Genomic DNA, 21,309 nt, shown 5'->3' on the forward strand with positions numbered 1-21,309 from the left:
CCGCATATCCCGGAGCAATATGGCCTTAGTTGCTAATGCTCCTAAAAACCAAATAACAAACAAACATAACAAACACGTCAGCAGCAGCACCCAAATAAACTGGATAAAACAATGTTGGCCCATTATTTCAGAATTGTCAGAGGTTAACAGAAACTAAATAGGTTGAGTGGAAAAGGGATAATATAAAGTGTTCAGTATTGGCGTCCAAATGATATTCACTTAAGATTACGGCAATTAGATAACTAAATTAAAAGCAATTGAGTCAGCAAACAGTTAATTTTTTTAAAATATACAAGATTTAGATTGCATTGGAATAGGAGTTTCCAGCCTGTATATCTATTTTATAATTTTTTTTTTCATTTTAACATTTAATCCGCCAACTGTATACACATTTAACCTTCTAACACACCCCTCGTTTATAAGTAATTATTTTTGTTCCGTAGGCGCTAAATTATATATTTAGACGTATTATTTTCCAGACCATATCTGCCACCCAACCATGTTATTTTGAAGTAACAAGGTCTGATTCCATACCTTGTTACTTAAAAATAATTTCTTACCTTGAAATCATCAGAGAACCCCTTGTTAGCATTAGCATTAGTAGAGGCATACAATGCAAGAAAGCAAGCTTATACAGCATCAACCAAAACAAAAAAAAAAAAAAAAAAAAAACCGCTCCCATTTCACCCATCCGTTCGTTTCAAATACCTGTCCAGCTCAGCCTTGATCAATTTAGGCTATCAACTTCCACAACAAAGGATGGAAGTCTGTTCCACCAACCAACTACCCGCTGGCTAAAGGCAAACTTCCGCACTCTATCCTACATCTGTCTTTCCTCAATTTGAATTTATGTCCTCTCAGGCGATTATTCTGAACAAGAGGAAGAATCCCATCAGCATTGAGCATGCTCAAACCATTCAAGGCGTTATACACCTCAATCAGATCACCTCGCAGGTGCCTAGGCTCCAAACACTGTAATCTGCAAAACTTAAGCCTTTCTTCGTAAGAGCAACACTTTATTCCATTCACTAATCTTGTTGCCCTTCTCTGTACTCGTTCCAGCAGCTCTACATCCTTCTTGTTACACGCGTTAAGGGAGATTATAAACAGAAAGAAGACCCCTAGATATGATCTCTGAGGAGAATCGACTTGCTGCACTGGTCTATCCCGAAGCCAATCCCTGATCCGATGAAGGATCTTACCAGTAGTCCCAATTTGCCCTTGTTTATATTTTTTTATTTTATTTTTATTTTTATTTTATTAATAACAAGATACACAACAGGTAACCATTAACAGTGTATCTGAGATCAGATCAATAAACATAATAACAATAATGTGAAATCCTATAGGACGATAAACATTGATATAGATTCAAACAATAAAAGCATATGTACAAAAGAGGATTGTATTAAGTTAAGTTACCGGTAAAACAAGTAATAATTAATCCGTTAGAGAACAGAAAAATAATATAACAAATAATAATAAACTACAATAATTAGATGTGAGCTAGTCACTTTGCAGTTTAAGTGAAGAGGCAAACTTGTGGATGGAGTTCATCAGTGATTGGGAGTTGTCAAAGAAGTCAATGCGAGAGTCGTTTGCTGATTTGCTGATTCTGTTCAGTGGACTGAACTTCATAAAGTCCGTGTTGGCAGAGTCAAGGCGAAACGGTGTATGGTTCCTGACTTGTCTACAAGGAGCATTGAAGTTTATTTTACTCAGGATATCAGATGCTTCGTAAATTCCAGTGATTACTTTGGCTAGAAGGGCGATGTCAGCAGTAACTCTTCTAGTGCACAGAGGCCTCAGATGAAAGTAATCACACAGCGATTCATAATACACTGAGTGATAGAATAGAGGATTGCGGTACGTGAGGTAACGGACAAAGTTTTTTTGGACTGCTTCAATTTTGTTAGTTAAAGTCTTTGTGTGAGGATTCCAGATGGGTGAACTGAATTCAAGGATTGGCAGAACAATAGTTTTATAAAGGATAACCGCATATCTGTAGTTTTTGAACTTGTGTGTGTTCCGTTTGATGAATCCCAGTGTTTTGAATGCTTTGCTGGTGATTTTAAGGACATGGGCATCGAATTTAGCACTGCTGGAAAAGAGAATCCCTAAGTCGTTAACTTGGTCACACCTTTCGATGATCGCAGAGTTAATACTGTACTCCGTATTCATTAGTTGTGGAGATCTGCAAGATGAGAAAGAGATAACTTTGCACTTCGAGGGGTTAGCAGACAAGCCATTCAGAGATAGCCACAGAGAGAATTTATTGAGAGCACATTGAAGTTGTTGAGAATCGGTAGTCTCCTTCACTGCTGAGTAGATCTTAAGATCATCTGCATAGAGAGCAACTTGAACATTGGAGGTGTACATGAAAGAAGGAAGATCATTTACGAAAACAATGAAGAGAAGAGGACCTAAGGGAGAGCCTTGTGGTACTCCGCTTAGTGGTATAAAACAGTCTGAGTTCACTTGATCGATGATAACGCTCAAGGAACGATGCGTAATATAGCTGCGTAGCCATGAGAGCAAAGGGTCACGGATACCATATAGCTTAAGTTTTTCCAGAAGTTGTTCGTGCGGGACTTTATCAAATGCCTTGGATATATCTGTGTAGACCGCATCAACTTGTAGGTGGTTATCAAGAGCTTCAGAGGTGTATTGCCAGAAAGGAAGTAAATTTGTGACTACTGACTTGCCACTGCAGAAACCATGTTGATTCTGATCGATAAAAGGCTTGAAGAATTCGAAGAGATGTTTGTGCACTGCTGTGTCGAAGAGTTTAGCCAGGCTGTTTTGCAAGGTTATGGGTCTGTAATCAATCGCATACGTCATTTTTATCACCTTTTTTGAAAATAGGAACTATATTGACCTGCTTAAAGTGCTTAGGATACTTCCCCAGCCTGAGAGAGAGGTTGAAGATCCGCAGTATGAGGGGTTTCAATGTAGTGACAGTCCTTTTCCAAAATAAGCCTGGAATGTCATCTGGGCCTCTAGTATAGTCATTTCTCGTGCTTTTTAATGCCGAATTTAAATCTTCATCAGTGATAAAGAGATTAATGAGGATATCATCTTTAACAGGTGTGAAGTCAGGAAATGAGGCAGATCTCAATGTATCATTTGTTTGAATTCTAGAAAAGTGTTTGGCAAACTCTTGAGCAATACTGAATTCGTCAGATAAGAGAATTCCATCTGCGTTTCGGAGTTGTAACTTTCTACTGGTTATGTTCTTATGCTTCATGAAATTCCAGAATGGTTTGATATCTCTGTGAGTAAGCAGACTATCCTGAACTGACTCTGTATACATGTTGTAGGAGTTTAATATGAGAGTTTTCACTTCTTTGCGGAGTTGGCTGAATATTTCATAGTATTGACTGTCACATGTTTGCTTATACTTGTTTCTGTAGAATTCTTTGGATTTAATTTTACGTATTAGTTCACTGTTATACCAGTGCGGGTAGGTAGAGCGTGCGGTAAGATGGGATTGAGGAACAATGTCAGATATAACTGAATGGACACAGTTAATCAGGTTGTTGGTGAGCACATCGATGTCATCCATAGCGTCAGCGAGCTGCTTGTCTACGTTTCTTAGAGCTAGGTTGAGCAGAGGCCAGTCAGCCTTTCTGAAATTGAATCGAGGAGTACGGGAGCTGCATTTGAAGTTATGAGAAGTCACTGTGATGTCAAAAGTAATTGGTGAATGATCCGAGTGAAATATGGGGTTGTCGGTGTGAACATCTATATGAGTAGAGGAAAATATTAGGTCGAGGTAGGCATTTTCTCTGGTTGGAAAGTTGCAAATTTGTTCCAGACCATAGCTGTGAAGCATATTAAAGAGAGCCCTAGTCTGCAGTGATGGAGAAGAAGATCCTAAATTGGCCATTTGACAGTTAAAGTCACCCAAAACCATTGCTATGTCGGCAGATTGAATTAGTGGGAAGATTGATTCCAGCGAGCTTTCTAAGTACTGGAGGTCTATATTAGTTATGGGAGGTGGAAAATAAAGCAATACTATTAAAACCTTTAGCTTGCCAAGATGAAGAAGGCAGTATACTGATTCAATATTTGTGAAATTTGATGTAGTTTCACAGAGTATATGGTTAGAATGTATAATAGCTACTCCGCCTCCACGAGATCCTCTGTCCTTTCTATGGATTGTATATTGTCCATCTATAATCTCCTGATCATCAATATCAATGGAGAGCCAGGTTTCAGTGAGCAGGTAAATGTCGTAAATATGTGAGCCTTGGATTGCTCTGAAGTGGTTTAGGTTGCTAATTATACTCCTGCAATTCTGAAGGTAAACACTGAACAGTTGGGATCTGGGGATTCTATGACGAGAGGAGAACGTAGTATGTGTAGATAGCAGGGTATCTGATTGCTATGCCGGTGGAGAGGATATTTTGGACTCCCTTGATGGTCTGTCCGTGAAGCGTTTTACTAGAGCCCCTGATAAAAGGGATCTTAGATTCAGCACTTTTTCTGTTTGTGATGGAAGGCATGTTATTATAAAAGATGAGTAGCCGGGACATCGTGTCTTCAGAGAACGGATATCTACTCCGAAACCATATTCTTCTTTAATTAGGTTGATAAGATCTTCAGATTTAGTGGAGGGTCCAAGTCTAGAAAGAAAAATTCGGTCTTTTGTGGGAATAATTGTGATATTATACTTGTGTTTGAGTAACTGAGATTTTTCTGCAGTAGTTACATTCTGTGTTTGATGAGGTATGGCTGGAAGCTTGGAGAAAGTACCTTGAGATATAGATGCTTTAATATTTTCTGACGGTTTGTTCTGTTTTGATCTTTGGTGTGATATTTGAGACTGGCAATCAGAAACAGGTTTGCTCACTGTGGCGGCAGATCTACAGACAGGTTTGCAGACCTCATTAGATGTGGCAGCAGTTATTTTTGCATATGTTGCCTTAACTGATGTTGAAGAGGATTCCGCTTGGTGACTCTGAGCTTGTGAAATAGAAGTACATACAGAACTGTTCCGCAGAGGAGAGTAGGTGGGAGGAGTGGTTCTATTTACATCAGAAGAATCATCTAACAGAGTCTGTTTGGCAATAAATTGCTCAGTTGAATGACTTGAGTCATGAATGTTGGCAGGCTTGGGCAAATTAATATTTGCAGCAGTAGAAGTATTGAGGCCGGTGGAAGGTGAAGATCTGGTCTCAATACTGAGGGCATCGTCAGTTAATGAAGAATTCGTATTCACTTTGAGCCCATTGGTGTCGAGAGTAGGTTCAGAATTCTTCCTAGCTTCCCTTAAGTGGCAAGACATAACTGATGTGAGATTTTTAATTTGGGCGTTAATGTCAGAAATTTCAGCCTGTTGATTAGTTAATATTGTTTTTATACCACAGATCTCCGTGTATAGCTCGCTGTTTCCTTCATTAAGTGTATTATAATCCAGGAGAATTTCAGAGTTTGCAGTATGAGGTGCGCTGATTAGATGAGTTTGAATGAGGATTTTCTGCATAGTGTTAAAGAGTAGTTCCTGGAATTCAGTTGATTGCAGAATACCAAAGGTTGGATTCAGAGTTTCCGTAGGGAACGAGTTAGCGCTGAGATCTTCTGACAGCACAGATATATTTGTTTGAGTTGATGCATCTGAGATTTGATGCGACCCCAAAGACAACAAAGAAGGATTAGAGGCTTCATCCATGTACGATTCAGAGTCGGTATTTCTAGTTATTGGCATGATATTTGTCTCAAATGTACTAGAGTACGGCATTTCAACTTTGTTAGCGGAAGAGGAGGAAAGTGACTCAGGTTCCGTGCTGTTTGGCGTTGCAACAGTTATAGGGCTTTTCTGAGAATTTCTGAGTCGACATCTGTCACAACAGTATGATTTCCGCCGACTTTTATTTAATTTTTTCAGGTCAGAATGGGTACAGTCATTGCATATTAATTGTTTGCACTCAATACATTGGACAATGGGGTCAGAGCTGGTCCCACAGATGGTGCAGACGTTAGAATTTTGACAGGAGGTAGTATTTGTCATATTGAATTCAGTTACTGTAGTTTTACTAGATAATTTAATATCACCACAGTTGTGGTTTAGCAAGCAATAGGCACTGTGACCAGCCGGTCGCCTTAGTTGCCCTGCAGTGAAATCCACAGGGAGCAGGGGTCTAAGTAGGGAGGGAAGAACAGAGCGGCTAGGCAAAACTAATGCCTGGTCAAGGTCAAGTGTCTGTTGGACACATGTATAAGTTGAACAAGATAATGGCTGAAAGCGCTTGTATGGAGTAGCGGAATGAACATGCAGAAATTCATTTAATACTTATCTGTTGTCCGTTCAAATAATACAGTACTTGCACCTGTCAATCCAAGGGCTCTATCCTTATGTGATGGCACTAATAGGAACTTAATACTTTAAATAAAAGACACACAAAACCAGAAAAGTTTACGGAGCATATCATACAGACAGCCGGACACAAGCATCCCCCTAGCGGTCATATGGTAGTCTTTCATGCAGAACTATATCAAAATATTTATTAAAAATAAGATAAATAGTCTTTTTGTTCCTTTTAAATTTTAATGTTTTATGACTTATTCATATTAACTTTTTAATTATTTGTAGAGATCTCGTCCATTTATTAATTTACTAGATCTCGATACCATTCCTATCGAGATGTCCTTAACCACAGACTGCACGATGTTGTCTATTTTTGAATGTAATATGTAATAAATAAATTAATGAAAATGGTTTAACAACTCTGTAATAATAATTGATTATTTGATCGGAGTAAATGGGAAGGAAACTTGACATGGGGAACAAAATTTTTAAATCAACTAGATGACTGTTATTTGTATCAACATGTCAGGGAATGTACTAGAGAAAAGAATATCCTAGACCTCATCATCACCCATGAATCAGATGACATAACAGGGCTGACAGTAGAGGAACCAGTAGCAGGAAGTGATCACGGATTTTAGAAAAGGAAATTACGATGCCTTAAGGTACTACATGGCCTCTATTAACTGGGTGGATATCGCACAGAGAATGAATACAATTGAACTGTGGTATGCTTTTAAAACATTAATCACAGATACCTTGAATGCGTATTTACCATTAAAAAAGTACTCCACGAGGAAGGTTCCAAGTAGGATGAATATTGAAGTTGCCACATTACTTGAGCAGAAAAGGGTGGCATGGAAAGGTTACAGAGCAATAAAAAGTACTGAAGCCTATAACAGCTACAATATGGTCTGTGATAGAGCCACAGAAAAGGTTCGACAGGCAAAGGCAGTTTATGAGAGACCACTAGCAAACAGAGCAAAGCGGGGGGGGGAGGATAAGGAATTATTTACATATATAAATGCCAAGAAGAGCAGGACAAACCAGATCGGACCTTTACGTAAGGGAAAGTGGTTAGTATTAAATACACCAGCTGCCATTGCAGATGAACTCAACAGTTCTGCATCGATATTTACAAATAAATAAACATTTTGTGGCAAGTGTAAAGTGTAAAGTGTAAAGTGTATTCGTGTCAAACGGCACCAGGGGTTTTCCCCCATCTCCGCGTAGTATACATTGTCATGTGAAACAGAACACTGTTGAGGCCAGAGATTTAAAAGTGTGTGGATATTGTACATGTGTACTGTCGTGTACCGTTGTTCATCTGGTCATTTAGCCGCTGGACCCCTACTGAGGCCCAACGTTGCCCACACTTGGCCCCGTGGAGGCAGACCAGGTACACCAGTTTTACAATTATTTACTCTGGCAGGCCCTGCCACCTAATTTCCTGAGATTTCAGTGGCTAGGACCTATGTAAAAAAAAAAAAAAAAAAAAAAAAAATGGGGTAGACGCTAGAGGTTTAGGTAAGGCCGAGATAATAGGTTTTAAATGAAGGTTAGGTTAATTTTTTACATTGAAATTTAGCAGCATGCAGTGGGACATTCACGGTCGGTAAAGGTAGAGTGGGGGAAGACTGAAGATTGGGGGGAACAGATAGAAGTATGGGAACGAAAGAGAAGGCGATCCCAGGAGTGTCAGTGGAGCAAGCCCCACCAGGGAGGAAAGGGGGGGACAGGGGAGGGGATGAGACAGAGGCCTATCTCTTCCCCTTCCCTGCCTAGGGATGGGGTTTTAAAAGTGAACTGGGCAAAGGTGCCTAGTTTAGAACGCCAGGCGGCGTGCTGAAGCAGAGCTGCTGTGGTCATGTGGTCCAGTCATTGCGTCGCACATGGGAGAAAGAGTCCCGTCCAGAGAGAGATCATTGTCTAGTAGGAGTCCGCATATATGGTGTCGGATCGTCTATCATTTGCAATGGATGTTCAATCCTAGGAGACAGGGAGAGTGAGGTCCCACCATAACGGCCATAGTCTGGTTCAGTTTGGATGCTCATCTGCAGGGAGCCCTGGGCTAATGGCGTGCATTATTGATTGCAATTTGTGTTCTCCTTCTTGCAAATAAGTCTTGTGCAAATTTGGCGAGCGCACTATATTCATCGAAGCTGTCCAGGAGATGGTGTTCCTGGTCCTGAGGTAAGTAAGTTAGTCTGGTGATTAAGATTCCGCGTAGGTCGTCGTACAGTGGACATTGGTGCATCAAATGTTGCCAGCTCTCGCGTTCCCCACATGGACAATGTGGGTCCTCCACAAGCCGAAAGGCTGCAAGTTTTTCATTGAAAGGGCCGTGACCCGTCAGGAGGTAAGTGGAGTGCAGTCCTGGGTGGAGCCAAGGCGGTGATTTAGGGTACACTTTGTGTATTTCCGGAAAAAATTTCCTTGTCACTTCTCCTTTGGTACTGTTTGTCCAGCGGGTTTGCCACTCTTGCTTTAGATGCCCTAATAATCGGGTTTTTTCTGTCTTTCTGTCATTTGTAAGTTCGATGGTGTACCCCATGAATGTGACGGGCATCCCTTTAGATAGGTAGTATGACAGGCCACACCTGACAATCTCCAGGTCCAGCGGGAGAACCCCCGCCAGCACCTGGAGCGCATGCGTACTGACAGTCCTGCATGCGCGGGTTATTGTTAGAAGGATTGATCTCTGGATTGAATCAAGAATTCTTTTATTTACGGCCATGGCTGTCTTGTGGAACCAGATTGGAGCAGCATATGAGATTGCTGGTATAAATGTAGCCTTATAGTAGAGAGAGAGTGTTCGCTTTTTCAGGCCCCAGTCACGCCTTGTAACACGGGCTACCAGTGCAGAGTAGTTTCTAATTTTTATTCTTAGTTGCTTGAGATGAGGTTGGAAGGAGAGATTGTTGTCAAGGATGACACCTAGATATTTCATTTGGGTGGTAAACTTTATCGTTTTTCCTTTTATTTTAATTTGCGGGGGTCTTCTGATATTTAATGATCCTTTGAGAAGGATCGACGTTGTTTTTGTCGGTTCAATTTGTAGCAAGTTTTCTTCCGCCCATTGTTGTAGGATCTCTAGGGCATGGTTTGCCTGTATCTCCAGTTGGGCCCTGGAGTCTGCAGCCACCATCAGTGCAAGGTCATCTGCGAAGGCTTGACACTTTACTTCCCCCAAGTTGGTGTCAAGGAAGTCGTCGAAGACTATATTCCAAAGCAGGGGGCCAAGAACGGACCCCTGCGGGCATCCTCTATGGATATTTCTTGTTATCCTTTGGAAGGGCGCTATGACTTCAATTCTTCTTTGGGACAGGTAAGCTTTGATAGTATTGTAAAGGTTTATGGGCGTATGAGCTTTGCGGAGTCTGCCAAGGACGCTTGGCCACCAGAGAGAGTCAAACGCCCTAGCAAAATCCACAGCGATCACCAGGAAATATTTACTTTGGCATGAATTGGCAGTATTTATAAGGTTCCTGATGGCTTCGATTGTTGACAGTCCCGGCCTGAAGCCATATTGGTTTGCTGCCTCTAGGTTTGCTATGGAGTAATACTGTTGAATCCGCTTGTATAAAAGTCTTTCATAGAGCTTGCTCAAGACCGACAGCAAAGCAATGGGCCGATAGGAGGTCGGAAGAGTTGGGTTTCTGTTAGGATTTTTTAGGATTAATTTTGTATTGGCAATTTTCCAGTCCTTGGGGAAGTACCCCTGTTTCAGACAACAGTTATAGAGTCGAAGTAGGAGTCCTGGTGTTAAATCCACAACACGCTTAATGATTTCCGGTTCAAGCATATCCTTGCCCGGGCATTTTCTAGTTTTTATCTGCGCAGCAGCGCTCTGAAGCTCTTCCTGTGTGAACGGCTGTTCCTGGTTGTCAGTGGCGTAGTCATCGTTTTCTTTACAAAGCCTGCATTGTGCTTGGGACTGCGGGTAAACCTGCTCCTTGAAGATCGAGTTGAGGATGTTTTCAATCGACTGCTCCCACGATGTTGTAAGCAGTCCCTGCGGTGTTCTGGTAGTAGTAAGGATTTCCCCCCTGGGGAGTTTGTTGGTGGTAACTTTATATACCACCCCCCAGGGATCTGTGTTTCCCATGTTGGAGACGAGTTGCTCCCAGGAGTTTCGTTTGCTTCTTCTGATCGAGTCCGTATACAAGTTTCTGGCAGCCTTGTAGCGCTGTCTCATGACTTCTACTTCAGCTTCTGGCCAAGAGCGCCGGGCTCTTTGAAATTCTTTCCTGCGCATGATGACTTCCTTCCGCAGTGACTGCAGATCCCGATTCCACCAAGGCACTGCCCCTGGGGATGGAATTTTCTTCTTAATTGCTATCTTGCTGACTTTGGTGATGAGTTCCGTAATCTTTCGTTGAAGGAGGTCCGGATCCTCTTCCAGCATCAGGTCCTGCTCTCCAGCATTTACTGCTGTGAGGAGCTTCTCAGCAAACAGATTCCAGTCTGCCTTGTTTATTGCATATCGGTTGTCCAGTTGTCTTGGGATCTGAGTTCTGGTTAGTGTCCTAGAGATTTTCAGCGTGATGACACGGTGATCGGAGGTTGTCCAGGAGTTTTCTACCCTCCAGTCAGAGACGTGGGCGGCCGTGTTGGTGGACGCAAGTGAGATATCAATTGTTGCTTCCCACAGTGTATTGCAAAAGGTGGGGAGTTGGTGCGGCTGGTTGAGTATGGCTAGGGGTGACCCCGCAAGGAAGTTTTCCAAGAGCTGGCCATTATTTGTTCCTCTTCTATCTTCGGTTGCACTATGCCAGGCAGGCGAGCGGCAATTGACATCTGCTCCGACGATGATTTTCTGGTTTGGAAGGACATCCAAGAGGTGTTGAAGGTAGTTTATGGCAAAAGTGATTTCTACCCCCGGTCTACAATATAAGGAGACCACATAGAAGGAACCTATGGGTGTGATTACGTGGGCGCAAGCTGCCCAGGTCGTACATAACTGTGTCACTTTGGTGGCTGTTATATTAGGATTCCTGATGAGCACCGCCGCCCAGGGAGTGTCTTCATCACACTGAATGGTCTTGTAAGTCAAAGGGTACCCCTTTACCTTTTTTGCGTTGGAATATGGCTCTTGGACAATAATTATATCGGCATTTTCCTCGTCGGCCTTCACTCTGAGCTGGTCAGCCACTGCTCTGGCCCGCTGTGCGTTGTGCTGAAAGATTTTGATTTCCGTGGTATTGAATTGTTTTGGCCTAGTTCCCATAATCGGTCCTGCTCTGGTACATACTCTTGGCTTTTGTATACGACGGGCACTTAGGATCTCTTATGGAATGATTGCTATTCATTTTCGCTGCCTTGCAGTTCGCACAGACGGGTTCTTTGGACTTGTTTGGGCAGCTATTAAAGTTGTGCCCTTTGTCGGAGCAGTGGCCGCATGTTGTTGTTGTTTGAACACAGGTGTGGGAAGTGTGGCCGAACCTGCAGCATTTAAAGCATTTGGGAACGATCACATGTTCCCTGAAGCGGTGACAGCTCCACTCGATGTATATTCTCGTTTGGGTTTTTATCGCTTGCCAGGCCTCCGGGGAGAACTCCACAATCCAGTTATTGGCGTTTCTGTCTTTAGGCTTGGTCGCATATTTTGGAATTACTGACCTTTGCGGGTTTTGGTCGGGGAGCCGATCCCGAAGGTTCCTTGTAAAGATTTCCTCTGTTAGTTGTTGTGGGGTAATATTTTTTCCAACGTCAAAAATAATAGCAGTTGGTCCCCTTCTCTTTGGCAGCTCTGCAGTTAAGCCTAAAGTCGCGATTTTAGGATTCCCTATTATACCTTGTATTTCTTCTCTCGTCTCAGTTTCTATCGCTATTCCCGTACTTCTAATCTTCCTTATTGACTTGATTCGTGTTGTCTTGAAGTCGTCTTTCATTGATTCCATTACTTTAGTTTTAATTTCCTCACTGGTGGTTGCTGGTTCACTCTCCTTCGGTCTTAGGATGATCAAATTTGGCCGCTGGACAGGTGGTTTCTTTTTTGTTTGCGCTACATCTGCCGAGGGAGAGGGAGCGGCGGGTGTCCTCAGCGCAGCAGAGTAAGAGAGAGAGCGCTGTGGCATTTGCTTTTCTCTCCCTTCCATGAAAGCTTCAAGCTTAGCTTTCGCCCTTTCTTGTTGGAGGTGTTCGTTCATTGCGATGGTTTCCAGTTTGTTCCAAAGGATTACTATGTCTCCTCTGACGGCCGTAGTGATCCTATTGTTGTTGTCTTTCATTATATTTTCCAGCTTGGTTCGAAGTATCGAGACCTGATCCAACACAGTATTTTTGTCAGTAGTGGGAGCTGGGAGAGGGCGAGCTGGAGTAGCAGGGGAGGTCTGCACATATCCGTCCAAGGATTCATTTGCAGCAGACGGGACACGGAGAACTGGAGTGGCAGTTTTTAAGCTAGAGGAGATAGCTGCAGTAGTCGAGTGAGCTGGTGTTGCGGGTGGGAGCTGAAAAACTGGAGTTGATGCAGGTGGAGCATTAGCAAGGGACTCCAGGATGGAAGCAGCCACTGGTGTGGACATGATAAAGTCCAGTTCACCCGTGAAGGACTGGTCCGGTTGAGTAGCACAAGGGCTGCTGTTTCTCTGTCTTGTCAAGGGATTATTAGTAAGTTCTCCTAGGTTAGTAACAGCTTCAGAATGGCTTCGTTTATCGAGCTCGGTGGAATACACCTGGCTGTTACTGACATGACGCCTTCTACTATTCTGCAGTGGGCAAGGTGGCGTCAAGTGGGAGTCAAGCAGCAGTTTGGGAGGGGAATCCACGGCTGAGTGGGAAGGGATCCCTTGCCCATTCGCCGGCTTTTTTTCTCGGCAACAGCATGCAATGAATTTCGCGCGAGCTGCGCTTGATAATTTTTTCAGGCTTATATAAGAGAGACCCGAGCAGCTCTGGCAAATTTGGAATTTGCATTTGGAGCATTTGATGTATGCACCTTTGTTTTCTTCGTTGGTTTCTTTTTTGCAAATTCTGCAGATATTTGCATTTTTAAAACTATTCGCCCCTTCCATAATAAACAAAACAACTGTACGTGAAGACTACGATTTGGTAGTCACACAAAACTTAAGCCTGTTAGTCACTGCAGCAAAACAAAGCTTTCTCCAATTGTGAACGGGACCTCCTGCTGTAGAGTATTGCCGCAGGCAGGGAGGTGACACGAAACGGAGAGAGAGCGAAGGGAAAATGTTATTGGTCAGCAAAGCTAGTGTCCACTAACTGCAAATTATGCTATACAGTACAAGAATAACTACAAGCTAGCGTCCATCTTGAAGAAGTGCATTGTCCCAAGCCAAAAGGAGAAATATACAAAATACTTAACTTTTGCTGGAGCAACGCAGCTGAAACTTCATACACGAGTAGACGGGCGTTCATCAATGGTTACTGGATCACTTGAATGGTTGAGCATTTAATATAATTCACTTAAGTTACTGTTTATTAAGAGCGCTAAACACACACGGTATACTAATAGGCGCCACCTGGCGGACACCACATTTTGTGGCAATGGGAAATTGTGGGAGCGAATTTGAAACATATGTAATTAATGATATTGAAATTTCGCAAGATTATTTAATGAAAATACTTTCGAGCCTACAGGCCAGTAAGGTTTCTGGAGTTGATGGAATATACCCTATAATCTTAAGGGAGGCGGCAAAGTGAGTGCATTGAACCATTGAGGCTAATTATGCGAGCATCACTAGACTCTGGGGAGATTCCCTTGGATTGGAAAAGTGCCAATGTATCTCCCATACATAAGGGTGGCTCTAAGAGTGAAGTGGGAAATTATCGACCTGTCAGTCTGACTTCAGTGGTAGGGAAAATCATGGAGGCAATGATCAAGGGTGGAATTCAGGATCATTTGGATTGAATTGAAACGCTCAAGGATACTCAGCATGGTTTTGTAAAGATAAAATCATGTTTAACAAATCTGGTTCGCTATTTTGAAAGGGGCACTCACGAGCTGGATTTAGGGAATAATTTCGACATTGTTTATTTAGGTTTCAGCAAAGCTTTTGGCTCAGTCCCACATGAGAGATTGCTTTATAAGCTGGAACAGGTTGGAATCACTGGGAAAATCCTTAGATGGATAGAAGGATGGCTTCAGGGCAGGAGGCAGAGGGTTGTGATAAATGGCTGTTCCTCAGATTCGGTTGATGTAAGTGGGTTGTGATAAATGGCTGTTCCTCAGATTCGGTTGATGTAAGAAGTGTGGACCCCCAAGGATCAGTATTAGGACCACTGTTGTTTTTAATTTTCATAAACGACATCGATGAAGGGATAGAGGGCGTGATGTCTAAATTTGCAGATGATGTTAAAATTGGTAGAGTAGTTAATGATCACTGTCAAGCTGAGCCTCTTCAGAGAGACCTAGATAGACTTCAGGAATGGTCAGAAAAATGGCAGCTATGCTTTAATCCAACAAAGTGTAAGGTATTACACCTGGGGAACATAAATCTTAAAATAACTTATTCACTTGGTGGAGTTCAACTAAACCCAGTACTGGAGGGAAGGGACTTGGGTGTTACGATACGGTCAGACATGAAATTCTCTGAGCATTGTAAACAGGTTGCAAGGAAGACCCATGGTGTCCTATCTATGATCTATAGAACTTTTGCAAGTAGAGATAGGGACGTGATAATCCCATTATATAAGGCTTTTGTTAGACCACACTTGGAATACTGTGTTCGAGTATGGAGACCGCACTCAAAGAAAGACATCGAGCTTCTTGAAAGAGTGCAAAGACGGGTAACTCGGCCGGTGAGATCGGCAGAAGGGTCTCCTTATGAAGAAAGACTTCGAATATGTGGGTTGCAGAGTTTGGAATCTAGGCACCTTAGAGGAGATTTGATTGAGGTGTTTAAGGCTCTGAGAGGCATCAGTAAAACGAATGAGGACGAAATTTTCAAGATTATAAATGATGATAGAACTAGGGGACATAAATTCAAGTTACGGGGGGGAGGAATTACTGGAATAAGTTGCCGACATCGGTGTTAGAGGCTGACAGTTTGGGGAAATTTAGAGGTCATCTGGATAGTGCCTTCAGGTGGGGGAAGCGCATAGGATGATAGGTTTAATTTCCTTTTCTTTTATTAATTTTTTTATCATTGTTTTATTCCTTTTTTTTTTTTTTTTTGGCTGGTGCAGCATAAGTCATAGGCTTTCTTGCACCATGCGGCCATTACTAATAATAATAATAAACATTATAACAACTCCCAAATAATAATAAAAAGAACAAAATAGCTCTCTGTTCTATTAATTGTTTTTGCACTATCTCTGGGTGTTGGAGCATCGTCACCATTTCTAGTCCGAGTAAACATGAACACAGTTAATAACCAGAAAAATTAGCATTTCGTTAGGAAAGAAATTTACTTATTAAATAAACAAACCACTAAAACACTAAACTAGAACTTTATTTTTAACCTGTAGAACCAACTTCCATAGGATTTACTTGGATCACGAATATGAGAGACAATTTGATTTAATCACAGAATTCGGCATTCCTCCAGGTAAAAGTAAAGAAAAGAGAAAAATGACCACTTTGCATATGTGCGGTAGAAGTTACTAAACATGTAATCATAGTACTAACTCTTAACATTTTTACCATGCAATCTCAATACCTTTTGAATGCTGTAGACTTTTCGCAAACATTTATTATCAAATTAAATTATCACACAAAGAAGTACTTTTCCAGATCCTTGCTGTGTCAACTGGTATTAATATAGTTTTGTTTTCAGTATACACCAAATCATATTAAATTTGTTGTTAGGATTTTAGTCACATCAGCAACTTAAGCCATATTGCTCTGTATGTATTTTGACTGTAAATTGCGTGTGTCGTTCCATGGTCAATTTGTCTGTTCTGGATGAAAAACCAGAGTTTCCGGAAAGAAACAAACACCATGGTACCCTCGCCCGAGACCACCTGACCCAGCGAAGTTGTGAAAAAAGGCTCATAAAAATTCCACACATCATCGACGGGGTCTTTTCCACCCGGTGTAGGGCGGATGGCGATTGTACCCGTTAAGGCTATCAATGTGAGAAGCGATTCACAAAAGGAATATATTTGTTCAAGTCCTTAATTATAAGATCTTTAAGGGAAAAGAAACGCTTATTAGGCTTCGTTACAGTCTTAATGATGTTTTGGTATAGTAGTTCGAACAGTAAGGAAAAAAGTGACATTCAGAAAAACGAAAATGGAAAAAAGAAACGGTATTGCTAATGGTTGTAATTAATGTGTTCATCCATAGATAAATTTTTGCAACATTTAACTTCCCTTTTTTTGTGTCCCCTCCAAGCAGAGTGACACATCCATTAATCATATCTCTCATCAAAATCACTTCTATAGACATCATCTCTTAATCCTTTTCGTATTACTTTTAGTTATACTCATGAAATAATGAAGTTACTACTCGTATGTAAGGTAGGTCTACCTTTTCAATTTCAATTTTCACAAAGTTAATATTTCATTTCTAGGATAAAATGTTGGAGCCTTGCTACCAAGATATCCCTCCAGAAGACATCCCTGTGGTGACGGACGAAGAAAGCGGCGCTGTTATAAAAGTCATAGCAGGAGAATGCAGAGGTGAGAGTCTTATCCAAACATTTACTTTCATATCTACCAGTGAGTAGTTTTTAAATTTAGCCAAAAATGGTCATCTTGAGCACCTATTTTTATTTTTCTATTTTATTGTCCTATAGGATGCAAAGCAACTATAGCAACAAGGATACCTATCCTACTGTTAGATGTACAGCTACCACCAGGACAGTGCTTCACCCACGAAATCCACCCTTCTTATAATGGTTTTGCGTATGTTTGGAGAGGATCTGGATTTTTAGGGCATGACTTAAAGTCTGCTGAAACAGGAACAGTTGGCGTTTTAGGTCCTGAAGGACATTCGTTTTTTGTTAAAGCCGGCGACAAAGAAGTTAAGTAACTCTTGCTTTTTATCCCCTTCCGTTATAAGACACTAAAAATAATGAATGCTGACTGTTATTTCCCGTGTATTGCCGAAAGCATTTTTATCTTATGAAGATTCATTTTGAATTACGTTATCACACTTATATAAACTTAGTTGGGAAAACTTTTCGGCTTAGTTAATATATTATAAAAAAATTATGGGTTGGTAGATTTGGAAATTGTACATAATAAAGCATATTAACGAAGATTTAGTTTACCTTCAATTTTTGTGATCTACATTGATATCGGGATTCCGAAAATTTGAAAAGTAGCGTACAGATTTATATCTAATTCCTTTAAGGATTTTGGTTTAAACTTGTATGTGGCGGAATACAGTCTCTGAGTTTAGAAGTAGAAATAGTTTTGTGACTTCTCAAAGCATCCTAGGAGAAGTATAGGGGTTTCGCAGCTTGCCACTCGTTTGCAGAGGACTGGGTTCGAATCCCGTCAATGTCTGGAGGAATTTCTAAAGTCCTCTTCAGTCAAGGCTGTAATTGTCCCATATTAATATTGTAATTGAATTATAGGTGAGAATAGCGTGCTAACACAAGTACTCTGTAGTAATAATGTATTGTATTCATTCAATGTAGTAATAATCAATTGTATTCAGCGATCTAATAACGTTTTTCCGTACACTTTCAGGATTTTTAACTTTTTTCCTTCTCTAACAGACTGTAGCATACTTGTTGGAGCTGGATTGCCAATTAATGAGCCAATAGTCAAATACGGTCCCTTTGTGATGAATTCAGAAGAGGAAATCCAACAAGTAAGATCTTTCTGCCATTTATTTTTTGATAAATTTTACTGCGTTTAAATTTCTTGATTGTTTTTTTCTGATTGGACTGTGATTTGTTTTTGAATTAGATAATTTTATTTATTTATTTTATCAGTTTATTACAAATCACCCCGGCACAGCCACAAGGGCTAGGAGGGTGGATTACTAATAAATGAAATGCTGTACTTAGCTCTTGATACAATATCAGAAAACCTTGGTTATGAGTGAATCGTTAAAGAATTCGTGAATTCCTGGACCGAGGCCTAGGCTTGTTGTCTAAACCTTTAATTTAAAAAAAAGGCATGTTGTCAGTTTGTCTTGATTTCTCTTGATTGCTAGACGAACTAAACACGATATCCCATTTTTAAATAAACACATATGGTGTTAAGTGATATTCATAACTTCCTAGTAGGTATTTATTTGTATTCACTCTCCATCTTGTGAACTCTTCTGACCGTGTGGTCGTCCCGCAGTTTAAAGAGAAAATTTATTTTATTTTATTATGCGAATATGCTAAGTATAACAGCATGTTGATTAAAATTTATAAAAATAATTAATTGGTAAGATATTAGAGTTCAACAATCATTGCTTAAAATAGCATTTGAGCTCACTCGTTAATGATTTTATTGACAGTACGAGGGGGTATCAAAAACTTCGTACCCTTACCTAGAAATAATAGCGCTAGAAAGGTGAAACTTCACAGCAACTTTAATCGTTTTCTATGTACTCTCCATGTATAGTAACACATTTCTCCCATCTATGGATCAGTTGTTTAATGCCTTGATCATAGAAGCCCGCACTTTTTGCCTGAAACCACGATTCCACTTCATTGATGACTTCCTGAGACAAATCAAAGCGGCGTCTACGCAATGGTTTCTTCATTTCTCGAAACAAGAAGTCTGACGGTGCTAGGTCAGGAGAATAGGGTGGGTGCTGCAGTAGTTGGAAGCCGCACTGGGCAAAAAAGTTGGTAGTGGTAACGGCTTCTGTAAAGCGTCAGCAATCTTGGAACTCCTCGCGCACATGTGCAGATGGTCATGCAAAATGCTGTGGGCAGACCCATAACTAATTCCCACTGCATTGCATTTGCGATGAAATGAATTGTCAAACGTCTGTCACTCAGCACCAGCTGCTCAACCTTGCAACCGTCTCACTGTCTGTGGATGTTGATGGCCTTCCTTCTCTTGGCTCCTCAAAGACACTGGTACGACCGCACTGGAACTCCCGTTTCCACTTTTTTACAGTGTCATAGGACGGACAATTCTGCCCATACACAGCTTTCATTTCTTCCTCAATTTCCTGAGCTTTCTTGCCCTGCAAATGCAGGAACTTGATCATTGCTCGATACTCCACTTTATCAGCCATAACATCCTTCCTCAGATTCCGGGCGCCACCTCTGGTGTACGATCACCTACCCGAATGTAATTTCACATGTTAGTTATTGAATATGTAGACAACATATATTAAAAACATTTTGATACCCCCTCGTATATAAGGCTTTCTATGAATTTATTAAGTAATTAAAATAATCTTAATAAACATTTTTATTTAAATAGGAATAATTTTTATTCGTATGCCAATTACAAATCACTGTGTTTTGTTTATTTTTCAGGCAATCGATGATTATCGTAATGGTCGATTAGGTTTCGTTCCTTCTACACCAGACGGTGAAAGTAGCGGCAGCCTTCTCCCATCTGCGTCAGAATTGGCGAATCACGACAGTTGTGCAATGACTAGCAGTACCAACAGCCATCTGGATAACAGTGACGATGAACTGCAGCAGTGAAGGTACTCAGCGTAGTTGGAACCTCAAAGTGGCACACTCATCTACCGATTATTATGTTTTTTCATCGTTTGCCGAGTTGCCGCTGGAATGAAGTGCGAAAACCTTAGGGATCTAGAACAGCTTATTTCTACCCGCTGTTGTAACCACCCGTTATGATTTTTTTTAAATCTGCAAGTTACTTCATCATGTTACATACGCAGCTCGGTAATACTAGGCCGTTGTTTTCCACACGAGGTATTATCTCGTCTTATACTTGTTCAATTCAAAACTCCCTGGAAAGTTTATGCAAGACGTTGACTTGTTAGAGATTAATGCGAATAGTTCAACGAACGACCTGTTAAGAGACGATTATTGTATGAAGAGATTAATTAAATCCTGTTGAATATTTCGACTCTATTTCGTTTACATATTGCAGTTTCAAACATTTTTTCCCCCATTACTTTCTCTACAATATCATTACAACATGAAATCTGTTGCATCTGTGATAGATGCCCTGTTTCAGTGATCTTCCAAGTAGCCGATTTAATGCAGTCTATAACGAACAGACACATCGCCTCAGTTGAAATCAGAAATCGAATTTCTATTAAGTGAAAAATCTTACATCGTTTGAATTTTGAACTAAAATAGTATTTGAGGTTGGAAATAACAGTCCGTGAATTCTAGCTTCAGTATGAATACAACAGTTGCATGTGCACAAAATGCAAACCGAAACACTTCATTTAATGTTATTGAGATGTGGCATCCGTAGCCGAGTGGGCAGGAGCGGGAGTGCAGTAGCACACGCTCTTTGAGTAGACCGGGGTTCAAGCCCCTGCCTGCTGAATACGGTCGATCTGCCAACCCGCACTGGACCAGCGTGGCAGATTATGGTCCAGTTCCCTCAGCATGAATTGTTGAGGAGGCTTCCACCCTGCAGTGGGTTGATAATGGCTGCACTTTACTTTTTTTTTTTTATTAATAGATGTATTCATAATATCTGGAGTACATCGGTCCAGGAGAGAGGCGTTTAGTTTTTTCTCCATCCTATGAGGATTAGAATAGTAGTCGAGATTTAGTTTAAGGACTTCAAAGAAAGTACTGGATCTATTGCAGCTTTGGTAGGTAGTCAGTGCTCAGGGAATGTACTGTTATCACCAGATATGAGACACATCGAGATTAGCCTTGAAGAAGGGAATATGCAGTTCATAAGTGGACAACGATGTGCCCAACTAAAAAAATGTCCGAGTCAATTTTCATATGAAGTCGAAAGATTGTAGAGAGCATTCGCCCAGAGAAGAACTGATTGGAAAGCTTGAAGCGATTTTTTATTAGATGAAACTCTGGTTCTGTCCTGAGATCGGGGAGGGGGTGTGTAGAGTGTGCCACTTGCATATATCCAAGAGGTTTGAGAAAGTGATCTAGCTTAAGAAACGTCTTGACCGGGATTATGATTATACTTCTTCTTGAAGTTGATTATATCGGAGAACCGACAGTTGA

At 41.1% G+C, this 21,309-nt stretch overlaps 1 protein-coding gene across 1 annotated transcript in view; it reads left to right on the forward strand.

Moving 5' to 3' along the window:
• Positions 1-20,224, forward strand: part of LOC150075241 (uncharacterized) — a 61,957-nt gene extending 41,733 nt beyond the window's left edge. Inside the window, exons 5-8 of the mRNA XM_090388352.1 lie at positions 16,789-16,897; positions 17,014-17,239; positions 17,942-18,038; positions 19,660-20,224. Of these exons, the coding sequence (XP_090244478.1) occupies positions 16,789-16,897; positions 17,014-17,239; positions 17,942-18,038; positions 19,660-19,833 (606 nt within the window). The 3' untranslated portion in view covers positions 19,834-20,224. The remainder of the gene's footprint in view (positions 1-16,788; positions 16,898-17,013; positions 17,240-17,941; positions 18,039-19,659) is intronic.
• Positions 20,225-21,309: the final 1,085 nt, after the last annotated feature.

The sequence above is a fragment of the Mastigoproctus giganteus genome, chromosome 14 (genome assembly GCF_048544385.1).
Source record: "Mastigoproctus giganteus isolate SK-2022 chromosome 14, ASM4854438v1, whole genome shotgun sequence".
Lineage (NCBI taxonomy): Eukaryota > Metazoa > Arthropoda > Arachnida > Uropygi > Thelyphonidae > Mastigoproctus > Mastigoproctus giganteus.